At 39.2% G+C, this 23,690-nt stretch overlaps 1 protein-coding gene across 10 annotated transcripts in view; it reads right to left on the bottom strand.

Moving 5' to 3' along the window:
* LOC117950134 (voltage-dependent R-type calcium channel subunit alpha-1E) overlaps window positions 1-23,690 on the bottom strand; it is a 92,788-nt gene that overhangs the window by 29,629 nt on the left and 39,469 nt on the right. For all 10 annotated transcript variants that reach the window (XR_004657822.1, XR_004657823.1, XM_034880866.1 and 7 more), the window contains 8 exons: window positions 22,168-22,273; window positions 21,893-22,032; window positions 6,547-6,650; window positions 5,554-5,712; window positions 4,080-4,270; window positions 2,011-2,114; window positions 1,035-1,150; window positions 719-772 (listed from right to left, as the gene is read on the bottom strand). Coding sequence is in view for 8 of the 10 variants with exons in the window: in XM_034880866.1 (XP_034736757.1) it covers window positions 719-772; window positions 1,035-1,150; window positions 2,011-2,114; window positions 4,080-4,270; window positions 5,554-5,712; window positions 6,547-6,650; window positions 21,893-22,032; window positions 22,168-22,273 (974 nt within the window). In the remaining 2 variants the exon portion in view is untranslated. The remainder of the gene's footprint in view (window positions 1-718; window positions 773-1,034; window positions 1,151-2,010; window positions 2,115-4,079; window positions 4,271-5,553; window positions 5,713-6,546; window positions 6,651-21,892; window positions 22,033-22,167; window positions 22,274-23,690) is intronic.

Raw genomic sequence — 23,690 nt, 5'->3', positions numbered from 1 at the left:
CAATCTTTAAGCACCAACGCTTTAAGCTAGCCGGCATGCTGACATGTTCACAAAGACAGTGCAAAGATTTGAGACAGCAAAGCCCAATACCCACTGCGGGGCCTAATGATTGCTCACAACATCATTTAACATTAATACCGGGCTTTTTTAACTTATTGCACATTTGACTGTGACTACATGTCTGATGTTAAGCAAGGAATATGTTTACTATGTTCATAATTATTAGGTTACCATGTTAGCATTTACAAATTAGCACAGGTAAGGAAAGCTGAGGCTGATGTGAATTTCATTAGTTTTGCAGGTATTTGGTGATAAATCAAAGTATCGGACAAATTAAAATGTTGACTTGATGATGGCACTAAATGAACTGTTAGCGGATCACCTAAGTCTGTAGGATTCAACCTCTAGGAACCAGGAATGTTTTAACAAAACAAAAAAATGTAACTGAAAATGATCAATCAGACTGTTTTGAATTTAACTTCATGCTATGTCTGTTTATAAAAAATACTGTGTCAACCTAGAATAACAGACAACTACATAAAACAGACTCCAAAAGCATACGATTGAATAGCCTTTGTAAAGCATGTTTACATCAGGTGTACATGCCACCATTAAACTGATTCAGTAGGAGAGAGACAGAATGTAAAGCAATGCGAGGACAGCAGAAAATCAATGCGCAAAAGGAAACCAGGAAAAACAAACATCTCTGCTAACTTACCATCGAGGGCAGAAGGTCCTGAATTCTTATTCTCCTCTGCGAGCATCACTTCCTCTGGAAAGCAAACAATAACAAACCACAGTCAAAAATGAGCAACCGATGATGGCTCAGATGGAAAGAGATATACAGACCTGTTTTGTAAGTATGTCTCTATCTCAATTGTGGTGGAACAAACAGCTTAAAGAAAAGATCACATAGTCCTACGTTCCATAATTCACAAGTTAGTCCTAAAGCTTATAGTTAAATATCGATTAAGATTTTCTCATCAAGAACCAAATCCAAATCCTCTCTGAGCCATGGGTCGGACTAAAGCCACCTGCTCTGTCGATCCAGGCCCGGTAGCCGTTGAGCTCTCTCTCAATCTGCTGTTGGCGTCTCAGTTTCATGAAGGCCCTGCGGTTTTCCACCCTCTCCCTCTCCTTGGCAAATTCCCTGCAGAACAAAATCAAACCACATAATAGTTTTTTACTCTTAGAGGGTACAGAGATTTATAGTCCCATAAATAATTCTTCTTGGAGACAAACGCCTGGGGAAAAAGCAATTGTTGTCTTAAACTAAGCTCTTGTCATTGTTCATCAAAGGAGATGAGTGTAGAGAATAGGAAAAGAGGCTAAGGAGTTCTCCTTTCTCTCACTGTGGAGATAGTACCAATTAACTTTCAATTCATAATATCAATTAAATTGTATAGATGAAACAGTGAACAGTTTGGCTTGACAGTAGGTAGTTTGCCAGCCACAACATCAGTGAAAAAGCAACTTAGTGTGATGTCTGGCTTCAGACAACTAAATCAGTTGACTGTGAAGCAGCAGCCCATTTCAAGGAACTTGTGACCATTCAACAAAAGATACAATCAATCTCGACAGAGACAAGATCTAATGCCGCATTTGAGTGTGGTCCCTTGTCAGTTAAGTTAATCCCTTTGTCATCTGTGGGACACAATGAGATCCATGAGCACTTTGCAGCAGTTTTCTGGTGGAAGTTTTCTCAAACCTCTCCACCATCTCCAAGCGGTCCTTATCAATGCATAAAGTCAAAAAATTTACATAAATCACACTAAAGGTTAAAAAGAACCACCCGAAGGTACCAATAAATAACTTTTTATTAAATAACTAACCACCAAGAATATGTAACAACAGTTGTGTCCTGCAAATTTTGCAGGAAGGCTGCTGCAATTCTTAGACACAAATAGGCAGCCCCTTACCTGGGACAAAGCCCCATAAATCTCCATCACAAAAGAATGACACCTTGATGAGTTTAAAATTAACCTGGAGCTAACTTCAATGTGAACCTACCCAGAAAGGACTCCCAGCACCAGGTTCAGGACAAAGAAAGAGCCGATGATGATGAGGGGGATGAAGTAGAGCCAGTTCCAGTTGGGACCCAAGGCATCATCGGTCTGAAACATCAACATAAATTCTAAATTCAGTAAAATCATATTAGCAAACTAGAGCAAACTCTGCCAATGGGATACTAGACAGAAAAACACAACAGTAGGTGTTTGGGTGGCTGCCGAGGGTTCAGGTCAGAATGCAGGCAAGGCATCGGACAGAGACATGATGTGAGTTGATCCACTCTGGCCTCGCAGTAAGAGTGTGGAGGAGAGTACAGGCACTCTGCATGGAAGAATCTACTGCACAAAGTCAATATAGAAACAGAATATTGCATTTCTACTTTAGTCAAAGAGTCTGTATGGTTAGCAATCACTCTGCAGCAGCAAAGAAGCAGCACGTTCCCCCCCCCCACCATTTCCTTGTTACTTCATTGTTTATCAGGAAAGCTCATTCAGCTTCACTTTAGACACATAACTCAATCACTCTGGCAAATCATCTGACTTCATCCATCTCAATAAAAACTAGAAGAGCAGGCAGCTGACTGCAAATAACACCCTGGCACGGCAGTTTGTGAGTGTATGCTTATGATTGTTGCTTTACTGAGACAAGTTCAGGCTAAGGGGTTTATGATAAATTCAGTCTTTTTGGCCTTGGGGAAATGTTGCAGCTATTATTTTTTTATCTTAATAAATCTTCTATTGATCAAATTCCGGCTCTTCAGAGCACTTTGGCCTTTGAGTAGTGTGTTTCCTTATTGGTTTGAAATCAGAAATAAGCCTGAAATTTGCTAGTGTAAAAGCTTTTGACAAAATTTCTTTCAATTCTGAGGCAATACCAGGTACTAAATTTGGTACAGTTAATTCTCAAACGTTTACAAAATGGTCAAGTCCCATCTAAAATAATGCAAACTCAATTGAAAGACCAGTTGGCAGCACTGCACAAGGCATTATTTATCCGTTCAAAACGATGACTTTGCACATTTCCAGCATCAGGCCTTTATGAGCAGAATGAGATTTATGTTTTTTTTTTGCTACTCTAGTTTTACAAGGGCAGGATTTCGTATTGCGTCCCCATCTGGACAGGATCTCATTCAGCTGCAACAAGAGGTGGACATGATTGGACTTGATTTGTTGGATGGTCATACCGGCAACAGATATATCAAATTATATATCAAATTAGCAAATGGTGCCGCTGCCTGCCACTGCTTGCCTTTCTGTCTACATAATGTTTGTGTGTGTTTGTTGTGTGTGTGTTGTGCGTGTGAGACACAGATGCTCATGAAGCAAGATGCAGCACCTCATCCTTGTCTGACACTTAACTCTACAGCAAAACAATAGCATTGTTATGAGTTAATGTACTCATTACAAACAAGATGCAGTATTCTCCTGGTTTGTTTGTAATAACTGTAAGGGAATTCAAAATATGACTCTAACTTTTGCTACTGGACTAAGAGTCCTTGACCATAAAAACATTCAGCTTCCTTGACTTGTGCCAAGCTTACAGGGCAACGGCATTTAAGTCCCTTTTCTGAAACAATCTTTAAACATTCCCCGCTCTTTGATGTGGACCAGGAGTATTGATAATGTAAAAAACTATAAACCGTTGCTCACAACAACATACATATAAATACATACAAATGATACAATATATCCAGGAACATGGAGGAAAAAAAATACTTTTTGGCTAAACTTTTTGGCTAGCCTTGAGGATCCAGATAAAAGAAACTACACAAAACATGAATAAACAGAAGCAAAAAGGACAAATTTCAATCTATCATGTTCACACAGTACATTAATCCTGGATTGCATTTTGACAAGATGCATTGCCATATTTCTATGACTAGTAGGTGGGCAGTTTTATCACAATTCAGCCCTTGCAGCATGATGTGGAAGGTTTTACATTTCTTAACGTAGATGGAATAAAAATGGCAAGCTGAGAGCAAAACATAACTTGCAGCCATCCCAGGAAAATAAAAACAAAAAAAGAGTGTATATATATAAGAGTATATTTTTGTGCGTGAGCTGTCTTACATTGTAGAGTACAGTGGTCCATCCCTCCATGGTGATGCACTGGAAGACAGTGAGGACAGCAAACAGGATGTTGTCAAACTGAGTGATGCCGTCATTGGGGCCAATCCAAGTATCGCCGCAAGTGTATTTGGCAGGACACTGACGCACGCCACACGGGACCTCGTACTCAGAGGAGTCCACTGTTTCGTTTTCTGAACAGAAAGGTGCATAGAAAAAGAAACAGAGAGAGAGAGAGAGAGAGAGAGAGAGAAGGGGAGGAGAGGAGAGAAAAAGAAAAGCAGAAATATGTTATGTGTCTTACATAAGACCAAAGTTGCCAACAACAGACAATAAACTTTCCTGTTAAATTAATGACTGGAAAGTTATCATGCATTAAATTAGAGTCAAACTGAAAGAAAGAAACCTTTCTATAAAACAGAGGAACAGCATGTCTGAACAGTACTGTGACCATTTAGAGACAGATAATACTTCCTGCAGTGCATCTGCATTATCTAACTGTCCAATTGGCTTATTTGGGATGGGAAGAGCTTGGAGGTTGATGAAAGCTGTGAATGTACAATGAGCGATTGCAGTTCACCGCATTGTTGGGTGTAATTATAAGAACAACACTGCCTGTTTGGTTTGATCAAGGCTGCAGGTGCAGCCTGGCATGCCATGGTGGGTATGCATTTTGGATTACGACAACGGAGCTACTACCTAAAGAACTACGTAAATGACTCACAGCCACACACATACATTAGCTACACACTCAATAACAACAGCAACAGAATGAGCTGAGTCCTGAATCTTTGCTTTTATGTTCTGTGACGCAGTTTGTTGTCAAGAATAGTTCTAAAATAAGTCTTTTATTTATTGTATTTACAAATTATTCACAACCATTTCAAGCCCTTTCTACAAACTGTTCTCTGTTGTTCCATTCATGCCATCAGTGAGTGGCAGAGGTGTTGAGACAATTTCCTGTTGTAAAATGCAATTCAAATCGGATCTTGATGAACCAGAATTATCACATTACGGTCGTATGCCTCCGCCAACCAATCAAGATGCAGTTTACATCTCTGTCTGTCCAGACACATATAATATGTGTAGTGAAGACTTCAAAAGAATTTAAGTTATATGAATCATTGCATGCATATATGTGCCTTTAAATATGTGTGTATGAGAACTTAAATACTGAATTAGTACAAATAACTAATGGATTTATCAGTTACTCATGTGGACTAAAATCCTAACACACACTTCTATATTTCAATCTCTTTGACTTCCTGTCTGTGTAAAATACAGGATGGGAATATCTGTACATGTGTGTGGTTATGTACTACATATAGGGCACAGACTTCACTGCTCCATTGTACACATCCTGTACAGATATAAAGTACATCTGTATACTGTATGTAAGAATCACTTTGCATACTGTCTGTAATTTGCAGCATGTACATGTATGCTCTAGAGAAATATCCAATGAACCTCTCTGTACCCAGTATTCCAGGCTGTGGCGTGCAGGTGTAGTGCAGTTTGCCGCTGTAAAACTCCAGGCCAATGATGGCAAACATGAGGATGGCAAAAAAGAGTAGCAGGCCGATCTGCAGCAGAGGAACCATGGCTTTCATTATGGACTTCAGGACAATCTGGAGACCTGGAAGTAGAGCACACAGTACGTTAAAGTGAAAATGCTTTTCTTACAGTAAATTTGTGAGACGTGTGTGATCAAATGTTATGTTTCAACTTTACTTCACAATGCTTGAAAAAAAATACGTCTTCAAATAGAGCTGAAGCCGTAAGTTGATTAATTGATCACCAGAAAATTAATCGTCAACTATTTTGTCAATCAATAAATCCGTCAAGTAGTTTCAGCCAAATCTCAACAATTCACTGGTTTCAGCTTCTCAAATGTGAATTATTTCTTGTTGTCTGATGATTATATATGACTGAATATCTTTGGATATGAATGTTGGTGAAAAAACATTTGACATTTTACAAACCAAATTAATGAAAAAATAATTGCAACAATAACTAGCAGATCAGTCGATATTAAAAATAATCATTAGTCATCATGAAGAGTCCTATCTCTACGGTTAGACCCATACCTCATGCTGATATTGGCCCGGAATTTAATAGAGGACATTACTGATTCTTTAATTACTTACATGGTATTCTGTTGACAGTTGTAATTGGACCAAACTACAAATTATCACTATCGAGTGCACATAGTTTAGTTTTCATTTCATTTGGAACTGCTTAAATAGTCCCTGTTGGGAGTGTGCATTTTGGTAATGCAGGGACACTATTTCTGAAAAACAGATTTAGAATCAAATTTTTTTAAATGTATTTTTAAAGTGTGTGTGAGGACCACATAGAGGTTAAACCTTCTTCTAATGGCTTGATACCGCGTGGGGAGCGAGAAAATATGTTTTTACTCAACCACTACAACTCTTTAGCAAAAATAAAGATATTGATATGTGGTACTCACTGGGGATGCCTGAGACCAGTTTGAGGGGTCGGAGCACTCGCACCGCCCTCAGGGTCCTCAGGTCCACTGAGATGTTCATATGTGCCCCTGCTGCAGCAAGGATCCTTAAGAGTTAAACAAAAGCAGAAACACAGTCAGTGAGCAGAATTGTCACTGTCTTGCAGACGCTTATGAACGCTACAATTACACGCTTTATAATATGTTGTGTGAGCTGTGTCAAAATGGGGCTTTCACACACACACATACACATGAACACAGTGAGGACACAGGGTTGGAGGATGGCTGCAGTGCTCAGATATGGAGTGTGAGGACGTGAGGGTCTCCAGCACGCAGAGGGAAAACAGAGAAAAAAACAGGGATGCTTTTGGGGACTTTGGCTGTTTTGCTGTGTGTGGGAGGATGGCTGTGACAACTGCTATTTACGGGGAGAACAAAGAAAGCAGCTCCTTCAAGGGAAGACAGGACACCCTCAGGATGGAGAGACGTGAAGCTCGCACATGCACACAGATGTTCGCAAACACATCAACCATGTTACACAAAGCCTGAGTCATACAAAAGTTGCATTTTTACTTTGTCTTTGGTTGTCTCCTCTATACCCCTACCCCCTAAATACACCTCTGTGGCCTTCATCCCTCAGACTGATGAGGCACCTCATTAGTCTGCCCTCCTGTTTTCTTTTTCTCTCTCTTCTCTCTGTAGTCATATCTTGCCCTTCATCCCTATACTTGTTCTCTCTCTTCCTCCACTTATTTTTTTTACAACCTCCCCCCCAATTATACTTGCACCTTGGACTCTGTTAATCCAAGTGTCCACTGACCTGAACACACACCTACGCCTACTAAGAGAAATACAGAGATGGATGGAGAAATGAGGTACAAACAAAAGAAAAATAGCGAAGAGGGTGTTGAGGATGGAGCAGCATATTATTTCATGACTTTATGACAGTATCAGATTTACTCTCTCCCATCTCATAAACTTAAATTTATACTGTGCATGAATGCAAATTGTTCGTCTGGCCAGTTAAAAAAAACATTACCAGCTAAATAATTGTACTGACACTTTGTTCATGAAGATGGGACAAAAATGAAGGCAACAACATATAAAAGAAGACTTTTTAAGGGTTATAGGTGGTTTATGTAGGATTGCAGTTATGTAAACACATGATTTATGTGCAGTACAATGCTGAAGAACCATATGTATGGCCAGAACTGTCATTTGCTCTAAGATAGCATACTTGATCATCACACAGGTAGAAAAACAGCGACATAGATCCATTTACATTTCAGTGATTCAGTGGTGAGAATTAGTCCTGTCTGTGTTAGCAGACATGGAGCGTCATCTGATTTAATTAACAAAAGAAAGAAAGAGTGAAAGAGTGAGCGAGTGAGAAAATGAGGTGTGAGAAAGACTAAAATAGCTCACCATCATCCCCACAAATGTATAGAAACAGAATTATCCTCATGAGTTTCAAACCTTTTTTGATTTTCTCCCCTTTCCCTTTTTCCTCCCAGTCCCAACGCTTTTTACCGCCACTTCCTTCATCTCGCAATCTTTCTTCAGACCATTAGTAAGTCCTGGCTGCACTTTAGTTGTTATGGAGACAAAGGGATGGAGGTCTAAAAATGGCTTCCTCATTTAGTCCGCTGTAATTCAGTGGACATCCTGGGCCCCGTTTTCTAAAAACTACCGTAACTTAAGTTTTGCTCTTAACATTAATCAAACTCATTCCTTTTTTGCAGAGAGAAATCATATTAAGGTTTTTTTGTCAGCTGTATGTTGTCATGCTTGCAAATAAAAAAAGAGATATTGCAGCTAGAAAGATGATGATTGCTGCAGGTTCTCAGTCTGTGCTTTTTTTGTGTCTGTGTCTAGACGTCACTATCACCGTCAACTTAAGAGAACAGTGGCAGCCGCTGCTACTGAAAACACATTGTTTTGATGGGCTAGATGCAAAAATATTCTTTTTATGTGTAGATGTATATTGAAATATGCACAGACAGAAAAGCTCTGTCAATGTATCTGTTATCTACTGATATTTCTTATTTAGAGAAAACTTTGATGTGAATGAAATTGTGTAAATGATGCAAAAACTTTCCCAAAATTACAGTGAAGCACATGTAAATGTGCTTCACTGTAATTTTAGTGCTGTTTAGAGCTGTCCATGGTGCTGAAGAGAATGAGGAACTACAGAAAACTGGAATGCTTAACTATCTGTAAGCCCTCTTTTATTGTAGATATAAAAAATAAATTAAAAAGCTTAAATTAAACCAGCATTTTATAATACATCAAAATGTACAACGTTGTATTACTTTGTTCATTTGGAGCTGCCAGCTTTTTGAATTTGTCTTTCCTTTCTCTTCATGTCTGGTCTGATCGCCAAGGTACAACACAAGAGGCCTCTCTGGTCTGTATATAATACAACACACATCTGAAAGGCGCCTGGTGCAACTACAAGTTACAAGTCTTTTTTAGTCACCGGGAGCTGTTGCACAGACACACCCTGTGTGCACCTTGCACATATCTGCAGGCTTTATGTGAGAAACACAGTGTAGTGAACTGGGCTGATGTCCTGGTCAGAGTTGTCAGCCGTGATAAGTGAGTAACAATGACATACCCTGCAGAACTGACAGCTTGCTGAGGCGTGACAAATCTGTTGCGACAACTGTCATGCCATGATACTGATAATGTTATGACTTATGCTCCATGTCACTGTCGAGCTTCTAACTAATACGATGTGAGCGCACCTGTCTATTGTAGAGATATAAATTCAACAGCATGTGTTATGTACACTACTGGTTCTCAGCTCAGGGGTTCTAGGTTCCAGGATGTTAATACTATTAGAGATATGTATACTTTTTATTGTTCTCTAATCTTAACCTTTATTTTATGACACTATATAGGCGTATCAGCCTCTCTGACTTCTCTTATGATAAAATGGAATGGATCAAATAACCCATATTTGATTATAACCCATAATCAAACAAAAGACAAAATAACTTGTGAATTGCTTAACACTGTGAAAATACAGTTCACTGTGGGGTGAGAGAGTAGTGGTTCAGTTTTTGTCCTTACAAGTCAAACAAAATGAATAGCATAGGTTCTATACTAAGTATAGTTCTGACGTACCTGTTAATGATATGGACAAGAGCTTAATCATATGTAGTACAAGGGGACAAAAAGGACATACCAGCCAAACCTGAATCACATTCACTTTTGGCTGAAAACCCAAAATAAATCAAGAAAGCCCAAGTAAGCCAACCAGGGGACTTTTATACTTTTGCTTTTACTGCAATGACATTGTCCCAAATTCTGCTGTGAAAAAGGTCTATTATGATGATTTTTATGTCTTTGTTTTTTTTGGTCAGTTTGAGGACTTCTGTACAAGCTATTTGGTGATACCCAATAGTGGTGGTACTGATTTGACCTTGGGAATTAGATGTCTGGGATGAAAAGCAGCTGCTTCCCACAGTGTGCTTTCTCTTTTTTAACTCCCTACTCAGCCTTTTTACTCTCTTTCTCTGAACACACACACACACACACACACACACACACACACACACACACACACACACACACAAACACAGAACCCTCTACATTCAAAATATTAAAGTTGTTACGCAAGATCAAATGTTACAGCTCCTTATGCCAACAGCCTGACAATAATTTACATATAATACACATATATATTCATGAATGTTTCAGTGTGTACAAAGCAGCAGCATGACCTGCAGTAAATTGCCTCAGGAGGAAATAATCCTCTATGGCAGTCTGGAGAGACACTCACAACATGAGCTTGATAAAAATAGTTGGCTATTAACTAGTACTGTATAACACTGTGCAACTCAACAATGGTAATTGTACAGACTAAACAATAACTAAAGATAAAAGTAAACTTTTATGCAGAGGGCATTTTTGCCAGCTACGCTTTGGCCCATCTCTCATCTTATCAAAACTTGGAATTGGTGGAAATATATTGCCATATAACATGTAACTGGCATTCATGCTCTCCATTGTTCAACAATACAGCACTCCTGATTTGTGGGAGGCCTATAACAGCTCCACAGTGGGAACAGAGGGGGTTTCATTATCTTAAAGACATTTTCAGCAAGGTTGGATTGTTACCTTTTTACAACTTACAAAACGCATTCAGTCTACAACGTTCCTCTTTTTTCTTTTACCTTCAATTAAGATCAGCACTCAAGGCATACTGTGTCCTCTGGCAGAGATCTTTGCCCATTCATCCTATCCGGAAATGATTAACTATGCAGCCAAAAACCTGTGGTATGGTATCCAGACTTTATCAGTTTTGGGGGATTTCTGGCCACTTTGGCCTTTCTATTGAGAGGGTCTGGGAATGCGATCTGACCAGACCTGATAATTGATCTTGACTGGCATCCCAGTCATTTGTCAGCCCTTCAGCTCTCTAAAATTCAAAAACGTGCAGTATTTGCTGGACTAACAGCTGATAGGAGAATGATTGCAACCCTTTGGAAACCACCTCATGACTTATCTATTTGTACATGGACCCTTTACTTTTTGGATGTCATATATACAGTATATATGAAGCTCTTAACAGCTTGCATACATGAAGCGACAGAAAAGACTTTGGACTCCTGGCTCAACATTTCTGAATCCTTGAAATCCATGCTGTAGACTTGTGCTACAGCCGCCTTACTTCTATCTGTGCATGTGTTTGGTCTCTTGGGCTTATTCCCTTATTGATGGCTGTGTTACTGATATCGTCAAAATTTTCTGATCATAAATCGTGGTGGGGAAAATCTGCTCATGATAAGCTCCCACAAAAGGCTAAGTTGTTGCATTCACCATGTAATAGTTTAGTGAAAGAGATCTGAGTAAGAGGTTCTTCTGCAATTGATTTTTTTATAAAATTTTAGCCGCAGGGCCACAATCGTTTCTGAACGACAAACAATATTGTATTGAGGTAAACATTAAATACTGTGAATGTAGACGTTGAGCAAAATTTCAGTTTAGAGCATTGACAAACTTTGTTTAGGGCAACTGAGGTCACATGCCACACAGTGAGTTGTCAACATTTCCTCCTGTTTAGCACCTACACTTCTGTAAACTACAATCTGACCTCTCATACATCACCACATTCTGAAGACCTGTGAATCTGCAGGCCGATGAATTCATATAACTCCTCTTGTAGCCCACTGTACAGTGGGTGGTGTGTGTACAGCGGAATGTCTTGACAGATTAAGGAATTGTGTGGAGCAACTCCTACAGTGCTGCTTTGGTTGGTTTATTTAATATAAGCCTCTCTGCCTCCCACAGTGTGCTTTCTCTTTTTTAACTCCCCACTCAGCCTTTTTACTCGCTTTCTCACACAAACACACACACACACACACACACACACACACAAACACACACACACGCACACACACACACAGAACCCTCTATACATTCAAAATATTAAAGTTGTTACGCAAGATCAAATGTTACAGCTCCTTATACCGTTAGCCTAAGATACTGGCTTGGCTTTATGTGAATCAGTTGAGTATCAGTCTGCATACTGGTTTATGTGTCAGTTAGGTAAATGTTTGCTTTCAGGCCATGATGAATAATTGATTTGGCTAAATGATTTATTAGCCATCTGTTGGAAGAGAGAGAGGGAGGGAGAGAGAGATAAAGATGAGGGTGTGAGAAATATTAATTCAGTAGAGTGCAAAGATGAGTTGTAGGCACACCAACTCTTTTTAGGTCTCAAAAGTTCAGATTAAGCATGCAAAACCAAATGTTGCATAATATTATCATGAAACTGCCTCCATGCACTACGTTTATATTAATAAACTCTATCACAGGCAAGGCAAGAACACAGCTCAATTACAAAGACACATGTTTAAAAAAAAATCTAATTGTAAAATAAATAAATAAATGTTTTATGGTATTGAGAGGAACCTTGTAAATCACACCAGGCAGTGGTGGGATAAGTTTCCAGATGACAAAAAAGTAGCAATATGAATAATGTAATAATATTTAATTACAAATAAAAGTCCTGTATTCCAACTAGTAATTCTCTATCACAAAATATATAGTAATCAATGTACAGCAGAATTGCTCAAGACAGTGTAATTTTTTTGTTTACTGTTATACAGTATTACAGTTTTTACGATAGCTAAACAAAATTGGTCACAACTTAAGCCACATGTGCAAAACTCTAACTACAGTCCACATTACCAAAATATACTAACTGTTTAACCTCAGCTAAAAAGTTCAAATCACCTGAAAAACTCAATCCAAGCAACACAACTCTTTAAACTTGTTTCAAAACAGGCTCAGTACAGCCAAACACTTTGAACAATTCTCACTGACGACACACAGAGTAAAATTACCAGCATTAAACAGAAATACAGAAAATACAAACTTTTCCTAACAGTTTGTGTAATTTAAGTGACTTTACACAAATAATTTTTTTCTATGAGAAAGGAGTAAAATTATTTTCTTTTTCTTTCCTGTTTTATTTTATTCAAGTTTTGCGATGAACAAGAATGAATACAAATCCTCAGTTTGCTTACTTTCAGTAAATACATACAGTACATGCCAAAGGTTTGGACACCCCTTCTCATTCAATGCGCTTTCTTTATTTTCATGACTATTTACATTGTAGATTCTCACTGAAGGCATCAAAACTATGAATGAACACGTGAAATTATGTACTTCACAAAAAAGTGGGAAAAACTCTTAAATAGGTCTTTTTTTTAGATTCCTCAAAGTATCCACCCTTAGCTTTTTTGATAGTGCTGAAAACCCTTGGTGTTCTCTCAATGAGCTTCATGAGGTAGTCACCTGAAATGGTTTTCACTTCACAGGTGTGCCTTGTCAGTGTTAATTAGTGGAATTTCTTGCCTTGTTAATGGGGTTGGGACCATCAGTTGTGTTGTGCAGAAGTCAGGTTGATACACAGCCGACAGCCCTTTTGGACAACTGTTAGAATTCATATTATGGCAAGAACCAATCAGCTACGTAAAGAGAAACGAGTGGCAATCATTAGTTTAAGAAATGAAGAAATGAAAATTGCAAAAACTTTGAATGTTTCCCCAAATGCAGTCACAAAAAACCACCAAGCAGTACAACGAAACTGGCTCACACGAGGACCGCCCCAGGAAAGAAAGACCAAGAGTCACCTCTGCTTCTGAGGATAACTTCATCCAAGTCACCAGCCTCAGAAATCGCAAGTTAAAAGCAGCTCAGATTAGAGACCAGATGAATAGCACACAGAATTGTAGCAGCAGACACATCTCTAAAACAACCATTTAATAGGAGACTGCGCAAATCAGGCCTTCATGGTCAAATAGCAGCTAGGAAACCACTGCTAAGGAGAGGCAACAAGCAGAAAAAGATTTTTTTGCGCCAAGAAACATACAAACCTCATACAGGCATCAAAAGATGACTCAAGGAAGTCTTTGAAAGTGCTAAATGAAGTACTTAACAAGAGCCAAAACAGCCCTGTACTCCCAAATACTGTTAATAATTCCACTAATGACATTGATCTAGCAAATAACTTTAATAATTATTTTGTGAGAAAAACTCTCTAACAACATAAACCAAACTCAGGGTATCTCTCCTAATCATTATTTGCCAAGCAACACTTTCTTTATGTAGCCAACTGACTGCAACAAAATCTATAAAATAATCACAGACTTACGAAGTTTGTAAACTGCTGGTGAGGATGAAATCGTGAGCATGATTCTGAAAGCCATTGCAATTGATATCATGGAGCCACTTACTTATTGTGTAAACCTTTAGTTGCTCTCTGGAATTGTGCCAATAAGGGGCAAAAATTATAACAGTTTTTAAATCTGGGGATAAAAATGATGTGAGCAATTATCATCCCATTTCTATTTTGCCTACAACCTCTAAGGTCTTAGAGAGAATACTGTACAAGAGGTCAAATGGCTACCTTGATAAGCTAAATTGTTTCTTCCCAATATGGCTTTAGGAAAAGAAGTACCACATGTATGGCTGTACTACATCTGACTGAAAAGATCAATGATGCCATTGATAAAGATGAATGTGGTATTGGTATTTTTTTTAGATTTATCCAAGGCATTTGACACTATTGATTTTGATATCTTATTGAAAAAATTGCATCATTATGGAATCAGAGGACTAGCACTTGTTCAAAAGTTATTTATCAAATTTGGAGTCCCTCAGGGATCCCTTTTTGGGCTGCTCCTGTTTTTATTATATGTTTATGACTTTGAAAATTCCCCTATGGTTTTAAACAAAGTTTTATTTGATGATGACACAAATGTATTCATGTCACATAAGAATCCAATTGGACTGCAATAAATAATAAATAGAAAGTTAAGAATTGTAGAAATTTGGATTAGCTGATGCTAATCTATAAATTGATTGACAGGGAAATCCTCTGACCGTGTATTTCCACCCCAGGCAGACTCCTGCAGAGCTGAAAAGTGGATATTCTATAAGTCAGGTTTAGGGCTTGGTTTAATATCTGTGTCGGTGCTGGTTTAACCAAATTTAGAAGTGTTAGACTGAGGCTAAAGTGAGAGTGGTTGTTTCCCTACATTGTGAAGTGATCTTGTACTGCACTAGTCCAAACTAATACCCCACAATAGATTATTTCTTGTCTTTACTTTTACTTTACTTTCTGCCACTGATGATTCAGCACTCTGGACCACTGGTGCACTGACCATTGGGGATAATATTCCAAACTACCTGCAGTCTCTTAAATTTCTCTTTGGTACACCTCACCTCTAGCTGCTTGTCAAAAACACTTGCACCAATCATTGTTAACATCCTTGGCCTGTAGCCAGGTAAAGAAAGCAGACACATTGGTATCATAAAAGTCCAAAAGCAATTCCTCCAAATTAGCTCTGCTTTAGACTCCCATATGGACTGCGTAAAAAATAACTCAGCATTAGCAGAGAAATTGTAGCTGTAACAGACCACACAATTTCCCCTTGCCAACAACACTGATGGTTGATTCTGACGCCTCTAAGAAGACATCTGATGCTTGTTAAAATAAAAACGGACTGCCATATAAATACTGCACCCCCCAGTGCGTTTAATCAAGCACCAAAAACACGTCATTATTTTAACTGAAAAACAAGATGAAGAAAAATGGCTTTGGCCCGGGCTAGGCATTTTAGAACACGTGTATTACAGTGTCAGCAATTAGGTTCAATCATGGGCCATTTTTCCCCAGCACTGTTCATTGGTGTATGGAAGAGCACAGCTGTCTTGTGAGTGGTTATATCCAATTAATTGATATATAATTGAACAATAAAAACAAAAAATACTAAAAGGATTTCCCTCTCTACCTAGCTGATGTGTGGTTAGCGTCTGGTGTCGTAAGGCTGCCTTGCCTCACCCGGGTGGGTGCTACACATTGGTGGTGTTAGAGAGTAGTCGTTCCCCACTCCAACCCCCCGGAAGCGCTTTGAGTGTCTATGATAAAGCGCTATATAAAAGTAATGAATTGAAAGTTGATTTGCATGGCAATGTTTTGAGTGATTACCAGCACAAGCACTAAAGAGTCAAATAAATAGCAAATGAAAAAACAGCCACAGCAGCGCTTTGCAAATCTTTTTAGATATGAGGACTTTAACTATTATTAGATGTTACAAGGTTATATGTATTAGTATTTTCTTTGAGTCAGATGAGAAGATAATACTCTCATATCTGTAGAGGAAACACGTAGCTGGAGCCAGCAGCCGGTTAGCTTAGCTTAGCATTAAGAATAGAAAAAGTGGAAAACAGCTGATCTGGCTCTGTGAAAAATCTGCCTTTCAGTAACTCTGGTGGTGGTGTCTTCCTAGAGTCTCCTCTTGTTGCCTGGCAACTGCTGCTGTATTTCCAAAAAAGTCACTACAATGTGACACGCTGTTTTAAGGATTTGATGTTGGGGACTTTAACTTTAGTTTGAGGTCAAACTTGACCTACAGTCTATTTACATACCAACATCCTACATCATGCAATTTAAGGTGTAATTAATCCAGTGCCCAGTGTTTATGTTTATTTATTTCAGGTTTATTTGTCATGGACAATGCAAACTAATAAAACATAAAAGAAAAAGTGCCAGAATTAGCCTGGAGGCTATTTTACATCTGCTGTCCCAGGACTGGTGGTAATAGGTTACCCTAAAATTATGTCAGCCTGTCTCACTGGGAAGTGAATAGGATCTTTACAACTGTGTAGAGTACAGCCTGCCTGGTGCTGCCTTCATCTTTGTCTTTCTCTAAAAAATGTAATTTCATTCTAAATGCCGTCTGAGGAGAGTAAGAGAGAGAAAGAGTTACGTAAGTTGTGGGAAGAATGTGTTCCCCATGTATTTTGGGTTAGTGCTTTTACCAGTGGTGTTCAGGAACAAATGCCAGATTAAACCCACAAATAGGTTGTCTGCCTGAAATTCAATTTGTAAAGTTAAATTGCCAGTTCGTAATTGATAAATGTTCTTGTAAATTTCAGCGTAACCTTTTTTTCCGTTTTGTAACTTTCACTAGGAAGTGAGCAAATTTAATTTGACGTGACTTCCAGTTAACATTGGGTTCGCTTTCATCTCAGTGTAGCACCTCATCTTCTCTGAACAGATACTAGACTATACTAGACTGCATAAAGGCCCTTGACATGGTCTTTGTTACACGGCCCACTCAGCCTCTTTATAATGGCTAGAAACATAGAGAGAGAGAGAAAGAGAGAGTCTGGTAGACTGTCAATTATATCGACGCCTTACTCATTATTCACTCACTCAATTCAATTCAGGATCACAACTAAAACACCACTTTTACTCTGAGGATGTCATTTGAATGTCACTAGCTACTCACTCTGTCTTCTTATTCATGTACATATTCATTCATTTTGTTTGATTTGTGAAGCAAAGTTTTGTTGAAAAGTGAAAGAAAAGTGTTGGCAGCCCTCTGCCTGTTCCTTCTTCTGGCACACGCACGCACGCAAACACACACACACGCACGCACGCAAGCCCGCAATCATGCGCACGCACGCACGCAGCAGGTATATTAAGCACATTCCCCCATCTGACTATAACAAAAGACAAATCTATCTTGGTCTGGTCTAATTGGAGAGACATTGAATAGAGGAGCAGCAGGACTGGAGCCAGTGACATCCTAACCTGGGGTGGTGTCCTCCATCACAACGGTAACAGCTCAGGGGGACATATCCACCCCATGCTGTGTCTGAACTCATCAATCGATCAGACAACAGATGGAAAATAAGATTGGAAAGGACAGGTCTGTATCAGTCAGTGTGTGTGTGTGTGTGTTTGTGGTCTGTTTGCGTGCGTGCATGTGTGTGTGTGTTAGTTTGAGATCAACCAGTTGTACAAGGTGTATGACTGCCATACAGACTTTTTGGTTTTGGCTAAAAGACATGCAGTAGTGGCACATTTGGTTTATATACAATAGGACTTTTTCAATAGGTTTTTGGCATATTACAAATATGCCAAATATAATAATTTTGCAAAAAAAGAGCAGCGCAATGAGAAGACTCTTGAGACCTTACAAATCTGGCATGTAACAAATACTTTTGGAAACATATTAAGACTTTGAATCAACTTGCAAAAATAATATATTTAGCTTCACAAGCAAATCTCTCAAATAAACCTGGAAATTCAGCATCATATTGTATCTGCAAGCTCAAAGCTTTATTGTCTCCTCTTCTTCTCAGCATTCCCTTTACAAGCCTATCTGAATGAGTCCTTCAAGACTCCTCCTCTCATCTCTTCTTGTTGCCTTGCCTGATCAATGCTGTTTCTCATTTTCTCTTTTGATCTAGAATTACATTTTTTTGAATCAGTTGACAGTTTCAATAAGCTTACATTTTCAAAGTAAAGAGAAAAAAAGGCTGAACCATCTTTACTGATCAGCAATGCCTATGCTTCTAAAACCATGCTATGAAAAAAGAAATGAAGAAAAGAAAAGTCTCCTAATCTTTACTCCCATCAACTTCTGCTGAGCTAACTCTCTCCTCTAGTCTCTCCCATCCCCCTCCAATGGTCTGGCACATAGTGGTGACACAATCCCTTGGTGGGCGTCACCCCCCTGCCAATTGTTGCCAGTCTAATGGAGGGCTTGCCAACAAATGAGACTGCCAAGGTGCCAATTAGTATGTACGATTACGCATAGAGGCATCCTCCTCATTTCCTCCAGCTCTATGTCTTTTCTCTTCTATTTTCTTCACTTTGTTTCTCTCCTGTTGTGTTTTTCTGGTTAAAACCTGCTCTGGTCTCTGACTTCCGCTCACAAATTGCCATTTTAGCAGGAATACTGTGAGAGGCTGTTGAAGCATGTGTGAAGGCCTGAGAAAACCCACAGCCCCTGTCTTCAAATACCAGAAACAACCGCCCTTTTCGCTACAAAATAACAGCCTTTAAGGAAATGGCAAGTGCCATCTGTTTTTTCATACCTCCCTCCCTCCCTCCCACACACTCTCTCTCTCGCTCTGTGTAATACAGGCCATCCTGAAACACCAAGGCAGCTTACTGAGGCGATCATGGCCTTCAGCCTTGACATGGTTATCAAATGGCTCCATATTTACACATGATCACAGATAATGTTTAATGAGTCAGGAGGATTCACTGTGAAAAGGTTCACACACTCTGTAGTGCTTTCTTCTTTAGTGTAGTCTTCACCTTCTTTAGTGTTTTCTGCCTCCAAAAGCAACATTTTCTGCAGTACAGTTTAATTAGGATTCCTGCCTGTATGACTCGAGTGGTCATTTAGACATACAATCAAAGTGAGCTCATGTGAGATGAATCAGCACCTCAATAACACAATGTCAACAAGACTGAAAATTATCAGCTTCACAGATGACAGGATTTACTGCAGGGCATTGAACAGAATTAAATTATACAGGCATAACTGATAAACTGGTAAACCAATGAAATTTTGTAAGTATTTTAGTTTTTGACTACTTGCTGCACACCTAGCAAAAGGAAGGGACTCTATGATAATTTTTTAAAGCAACACCAAAGCACTTTCCTCTTAAAAGCGGAATTGTCCATTATCACTGTCTCATTCGAACTACAGATCCGCTACCCGATCTGGCAAACTTGCATAGTGTGGTTAAAGCTGATAGAGGGCCGCAAAGCGAATGCAGGAGTGCCGTTCAGCCTGGTACGAGATGATGAAACCATAGAAACAATTTTGGAAACATAATGTTAAGGTACAAAAGAATCTTTGGTATTGCTGTAAATGTATCTTATACTGTACATTATGCTTTGATGTTTATGTGTTTGCACGTATACTGTGTGTGTGAGTAGGGGTTTGGGGAGTCTGTGTCTGTGTGCCTACCTGTCTGTAGAGGCCTTCTAATTACTAACTGACTGATAACTGATAGAAAGCACTGGAGACTCATCTAATATTATCAGCAGTTCTCATAATCTTCATTCACTCTCTAATAAGGTTGCAAACCTGGAGGGATGGCCTTCAGATGAGTGAATTTGTCCATGTGAGCATGAGTTTTAGATGGTTTGCGTGTGTTTCCGACAAAGAGGGAGGGAGAGAGAAAGCGAGAGAGAGAGAATTCATTTTCATTAATTTGTCTTTGCTGTGGCCAGAATGATAATTCCGAGAGAGGGATCTATCTGTAGCTCACTTCATCATGCTGAATATTAATAAAATTGAAACCAGGAAGGCTATTTTATCCAGATCGAGCATGTCTCCTCTCTGTAGCTGAAACTTAACCCAGGAAACATGCCTTCATCTTACTGCCAAATAATGGTTTTACATTTAGAGTTGGAACATGATGATCTGCCATTGTTTAGGAAATGTGCAGATGTATTTAGATTACATTCATTTTTGGCAAATGACTTTAGCCTCGGCACACTTGCCTGATCAGACCTGGGCAGACAAAAAGGTAAAGTCTGATTACAGCATCTGTCTGGCCTTAAAAGCCTTCTCTTCTTCAGTGTCCACATTCAGGCAGGTGCGTTTAGAACAACCCATTAGCATGTGTCTGTCTCAATGTGATTTAATTAAGCTTCTATTTTTGATTACATAGTAAATGGCTGTGGGGTTGAATGTCCTCAACCGCTGCCACACGTCAACTGATCAACACGCGAGAGGGGCAAGAAGCTCTCTCTCTTTCCCTATTGACTTCCACAACACTTCTTCTTTATGTCATCCCTCTTTTAAGCTCTTCTCTTCTCCTCCAACCTAGCACCCTTCCTCTCTCCAACAGTGAGTGGAGTATCGTCAAGAAGGCTGATCTTGGCTCCTCAATAATTGAACACCCAGAATCATATAGAATTCTCTAAGAACCTGTCCGTCACCCTTTCTACTTCTATGGTGTGAATTGATTAATATTTTATTTGTGTGTGTGCGTGTGTGTGTGTGTGTGTGTGTATGTGTGTGTGTGAGAGAGAGAGCGAGAGACAGAGAGAGAGAGAGAGAGAGAGAGAGATAGAGAGAGAGAGAGAGAGAGAGAGAGAGGTTAATCTGCTAAAACAATAAACATTTGCAAGGCAACCAACTTGGTAACTGCTGTAAAATTCCATTTAATATGACACCTTTCACAGAACAGACAAACGTAAACTTAAGCCCCTCTAGACATTTTACTGCCATTTAATTAATGCGCTGTTAGTACACAGGGTGAGGTGACGGGTTACAAGCTGTGACCACCTCATGACAGTCCTTATAGCTGCTTGTAGTATACCTTCAACTGGTCGTTAATTCAACATGGTACTCAGCTACTAATGGGTTATGGTTAAAGAGGCTTTTTTGAAAATTCCTGTCTATTTCTTACCTAGTCCATTATATTTGCTGCTATGGGAAAAAAGGTCTCTTTATACAAACCATGTTCAACACTAGATGAGGTATCTGGAAATGGCGACCCATTTATGTTTGATGAAATCCGTTCAACCAGGGCATATGCCTGACAAAAATATCAAAAATGTAGGGTGCACTGACGCCACATCTAGAGACATAGGGATTACCTATGCTGCATTTTGAAAAGAATCTGAACCAAATACAAGAAAAGGCCACCAATGACGATGACAAAGCATTATTGTGTATAAGGAGATTGGTGACAGATCAGGCTTGGAAAGTCTGGCATAACAAAATGGACCAAAACATGATTTTGTCATCTTTTCTTTACAGGATTCGGATGAGTTAAAAATTTAGGACAACATCTAAAGTGAGGAGGTATTCATATTCAGTAAAGAACAACAAGCAACAAAGAGGCAAACTGTCAAACTTGACCAACCAAACCAGATAGAAATAACTGGGATATCAGCACACCAGGTGTTTTGAATTCAGTAAATCTCACCAATTCACCAACTCTTTCAATTCATAATGCTAATCCAGATCTACACACACACACACACACACACGGTTTAACTCACCCACTGAGGACCACAATGAAGTCCATGACGTTCCATCCGTTCCTGAGGTAGGAGCCTTTATGAAAAACAAAACCCAGGGCGATGATCTTTATCCCAGCCTCAAAACAGAACATCCCAATGAAGTAGGGCTCTGTCTTCTCCTGTAAATGCAAAGCAGATAATAAGTGATAACTGTCTTACAACGACATTAATGTTATCTTTAAATTTCAGTAACTTGACAGAAAATATGAAGTGTGGTTTCCAATGCAGATGTTTCCAATGTGTGAATCTCTCACCAGTTTCTTGGACATGGGCGTTTTGTCCTCTCCAGGAAGGTGCTGCTCCAGAGCCAAGACAATACAGTTGGCGATGATGGTGGTGAGGATCATGTATTCAAATGGAGTGGAAGGATCAAGTTAAGGAACTTTTGACTGACCTTACATGAGTGTATAGTGACGTTTGTTAATTTAAAGGATAAGGCTGGTGATATTTTAGATTTGTGTCATTGGAAACAAATTCCCCAAAAAGTTCAAAACCAAACATATGTTAGTGTCTCAGCAAGACCTCCTTTGTCTGTGGATCTGTAGGTTCGAACACCATGAGCTCTATCAGGCTTTGGATACATATACAACACTTGTTAGTAGCATTAGTTTATTGTTGGTTTTGGTTATTTCATGTAATTTGATACAATAAAAAAATATAAAAAATATTTTCCAGACTCATCCTTTAAGTACTATATTTAAGTGACTTATGGACTATTTACAGAAAAGCAAATAGACAGAGAAAGCTCTAAACAGGTTTCTAGGTCAAAGTTAAACACAAATGTGATGAACAAACAGTAGTCGAGCAAATGTGTAATAAATGGCACTACAAATCTGTCTATGCTATTTATACAGAATGTCTATGCTATTAAAATAGCGAGAACAAATTAAGATCCAGATACTAAACTAGAGAAAAAAATTAAAAATGTAATTGAGTTAATCACAGTAAAACAAACCCAGCAGCACTGCAATTAGAATGTCATTTACACATAAACAGACAGTGATTCCTCTGTATGAAACAGAATGAACCTGCATGTTACAAGCCCCGGGGCTGTAGGCACAACCAGAAATGGGCAAAACTTTTTTTGGAGGTTAGCTGCAACACACATCCACACGCACACTTTGGAGCAACAGAAGGCTTATCGAGGACGGATGAGTGGGCTGCCTGAAACGTGATCCAATAAACAGGGTCACTCTTACTACACGCTCCACTGCCTGTTCAATGAGACCTGTGTTGGTTGTCGGTTCAACACCAGCCGCACTGAGGTTGAGCTCAGCCAGCAATGTGCTCTTTATCTAATGCTCTGCGTGGGCAGACCCATTTCTTCTGGTGATGTGCAAAAGAGGTAGGAAGGATGGGAGCTTAAATCTGCAGAGTGGAGACAGGCAGGGAGAGCGGAAGTAAGAAGGAGGCAGAGATAACGGGGAAGAATGAAATAGGACAAAAAATGGTGGATGATCAGAGGAGGAGAAGATGATGGTTATATAGAGTGTCAGAAGCTTGCTAAACAGGTGGGTGAAGAGAAGGCAATGAGACCAGATAAGCAGCTGTATCTAGCAGGGTTACTCAGGGACATTTGAGCAAAGAGAAGCTAAATAAACAAAGCAAAAAAAAACCTTACTCCCACCAGCCTACAGGGATTGTCACTTAAAGCTAGGCTCAGCCACAGATTTGATTCCGTGATTGCAAGTTGATCGTTGAGAAGTTTTGGATAAACAAAACCATAGCAGCCACCAGTACATGTACAGTACAGTAGGACATGAAGAGCATGAAAATA

This window comes from Etheostoma cragini, chromosome 9, assembly GCF_013103735.1.
Source record: "Etheostoma cragini isolate CJK2018 chromosome 9, CSU_Ecrag_1.0, whole genome shotgun sequence".
Taxonomy (NCBI): domain Eukaryota; kingdom Metazoa; phylum Chordata; class Actinopteri; order Perciformes; family Percidae; genus Etheostoma; species Etheostoma cragini.
Note: the sequence above shows the minus strand (reverse complement) of the source record. Positions and strands in the feature narration are given on the sequence as shown.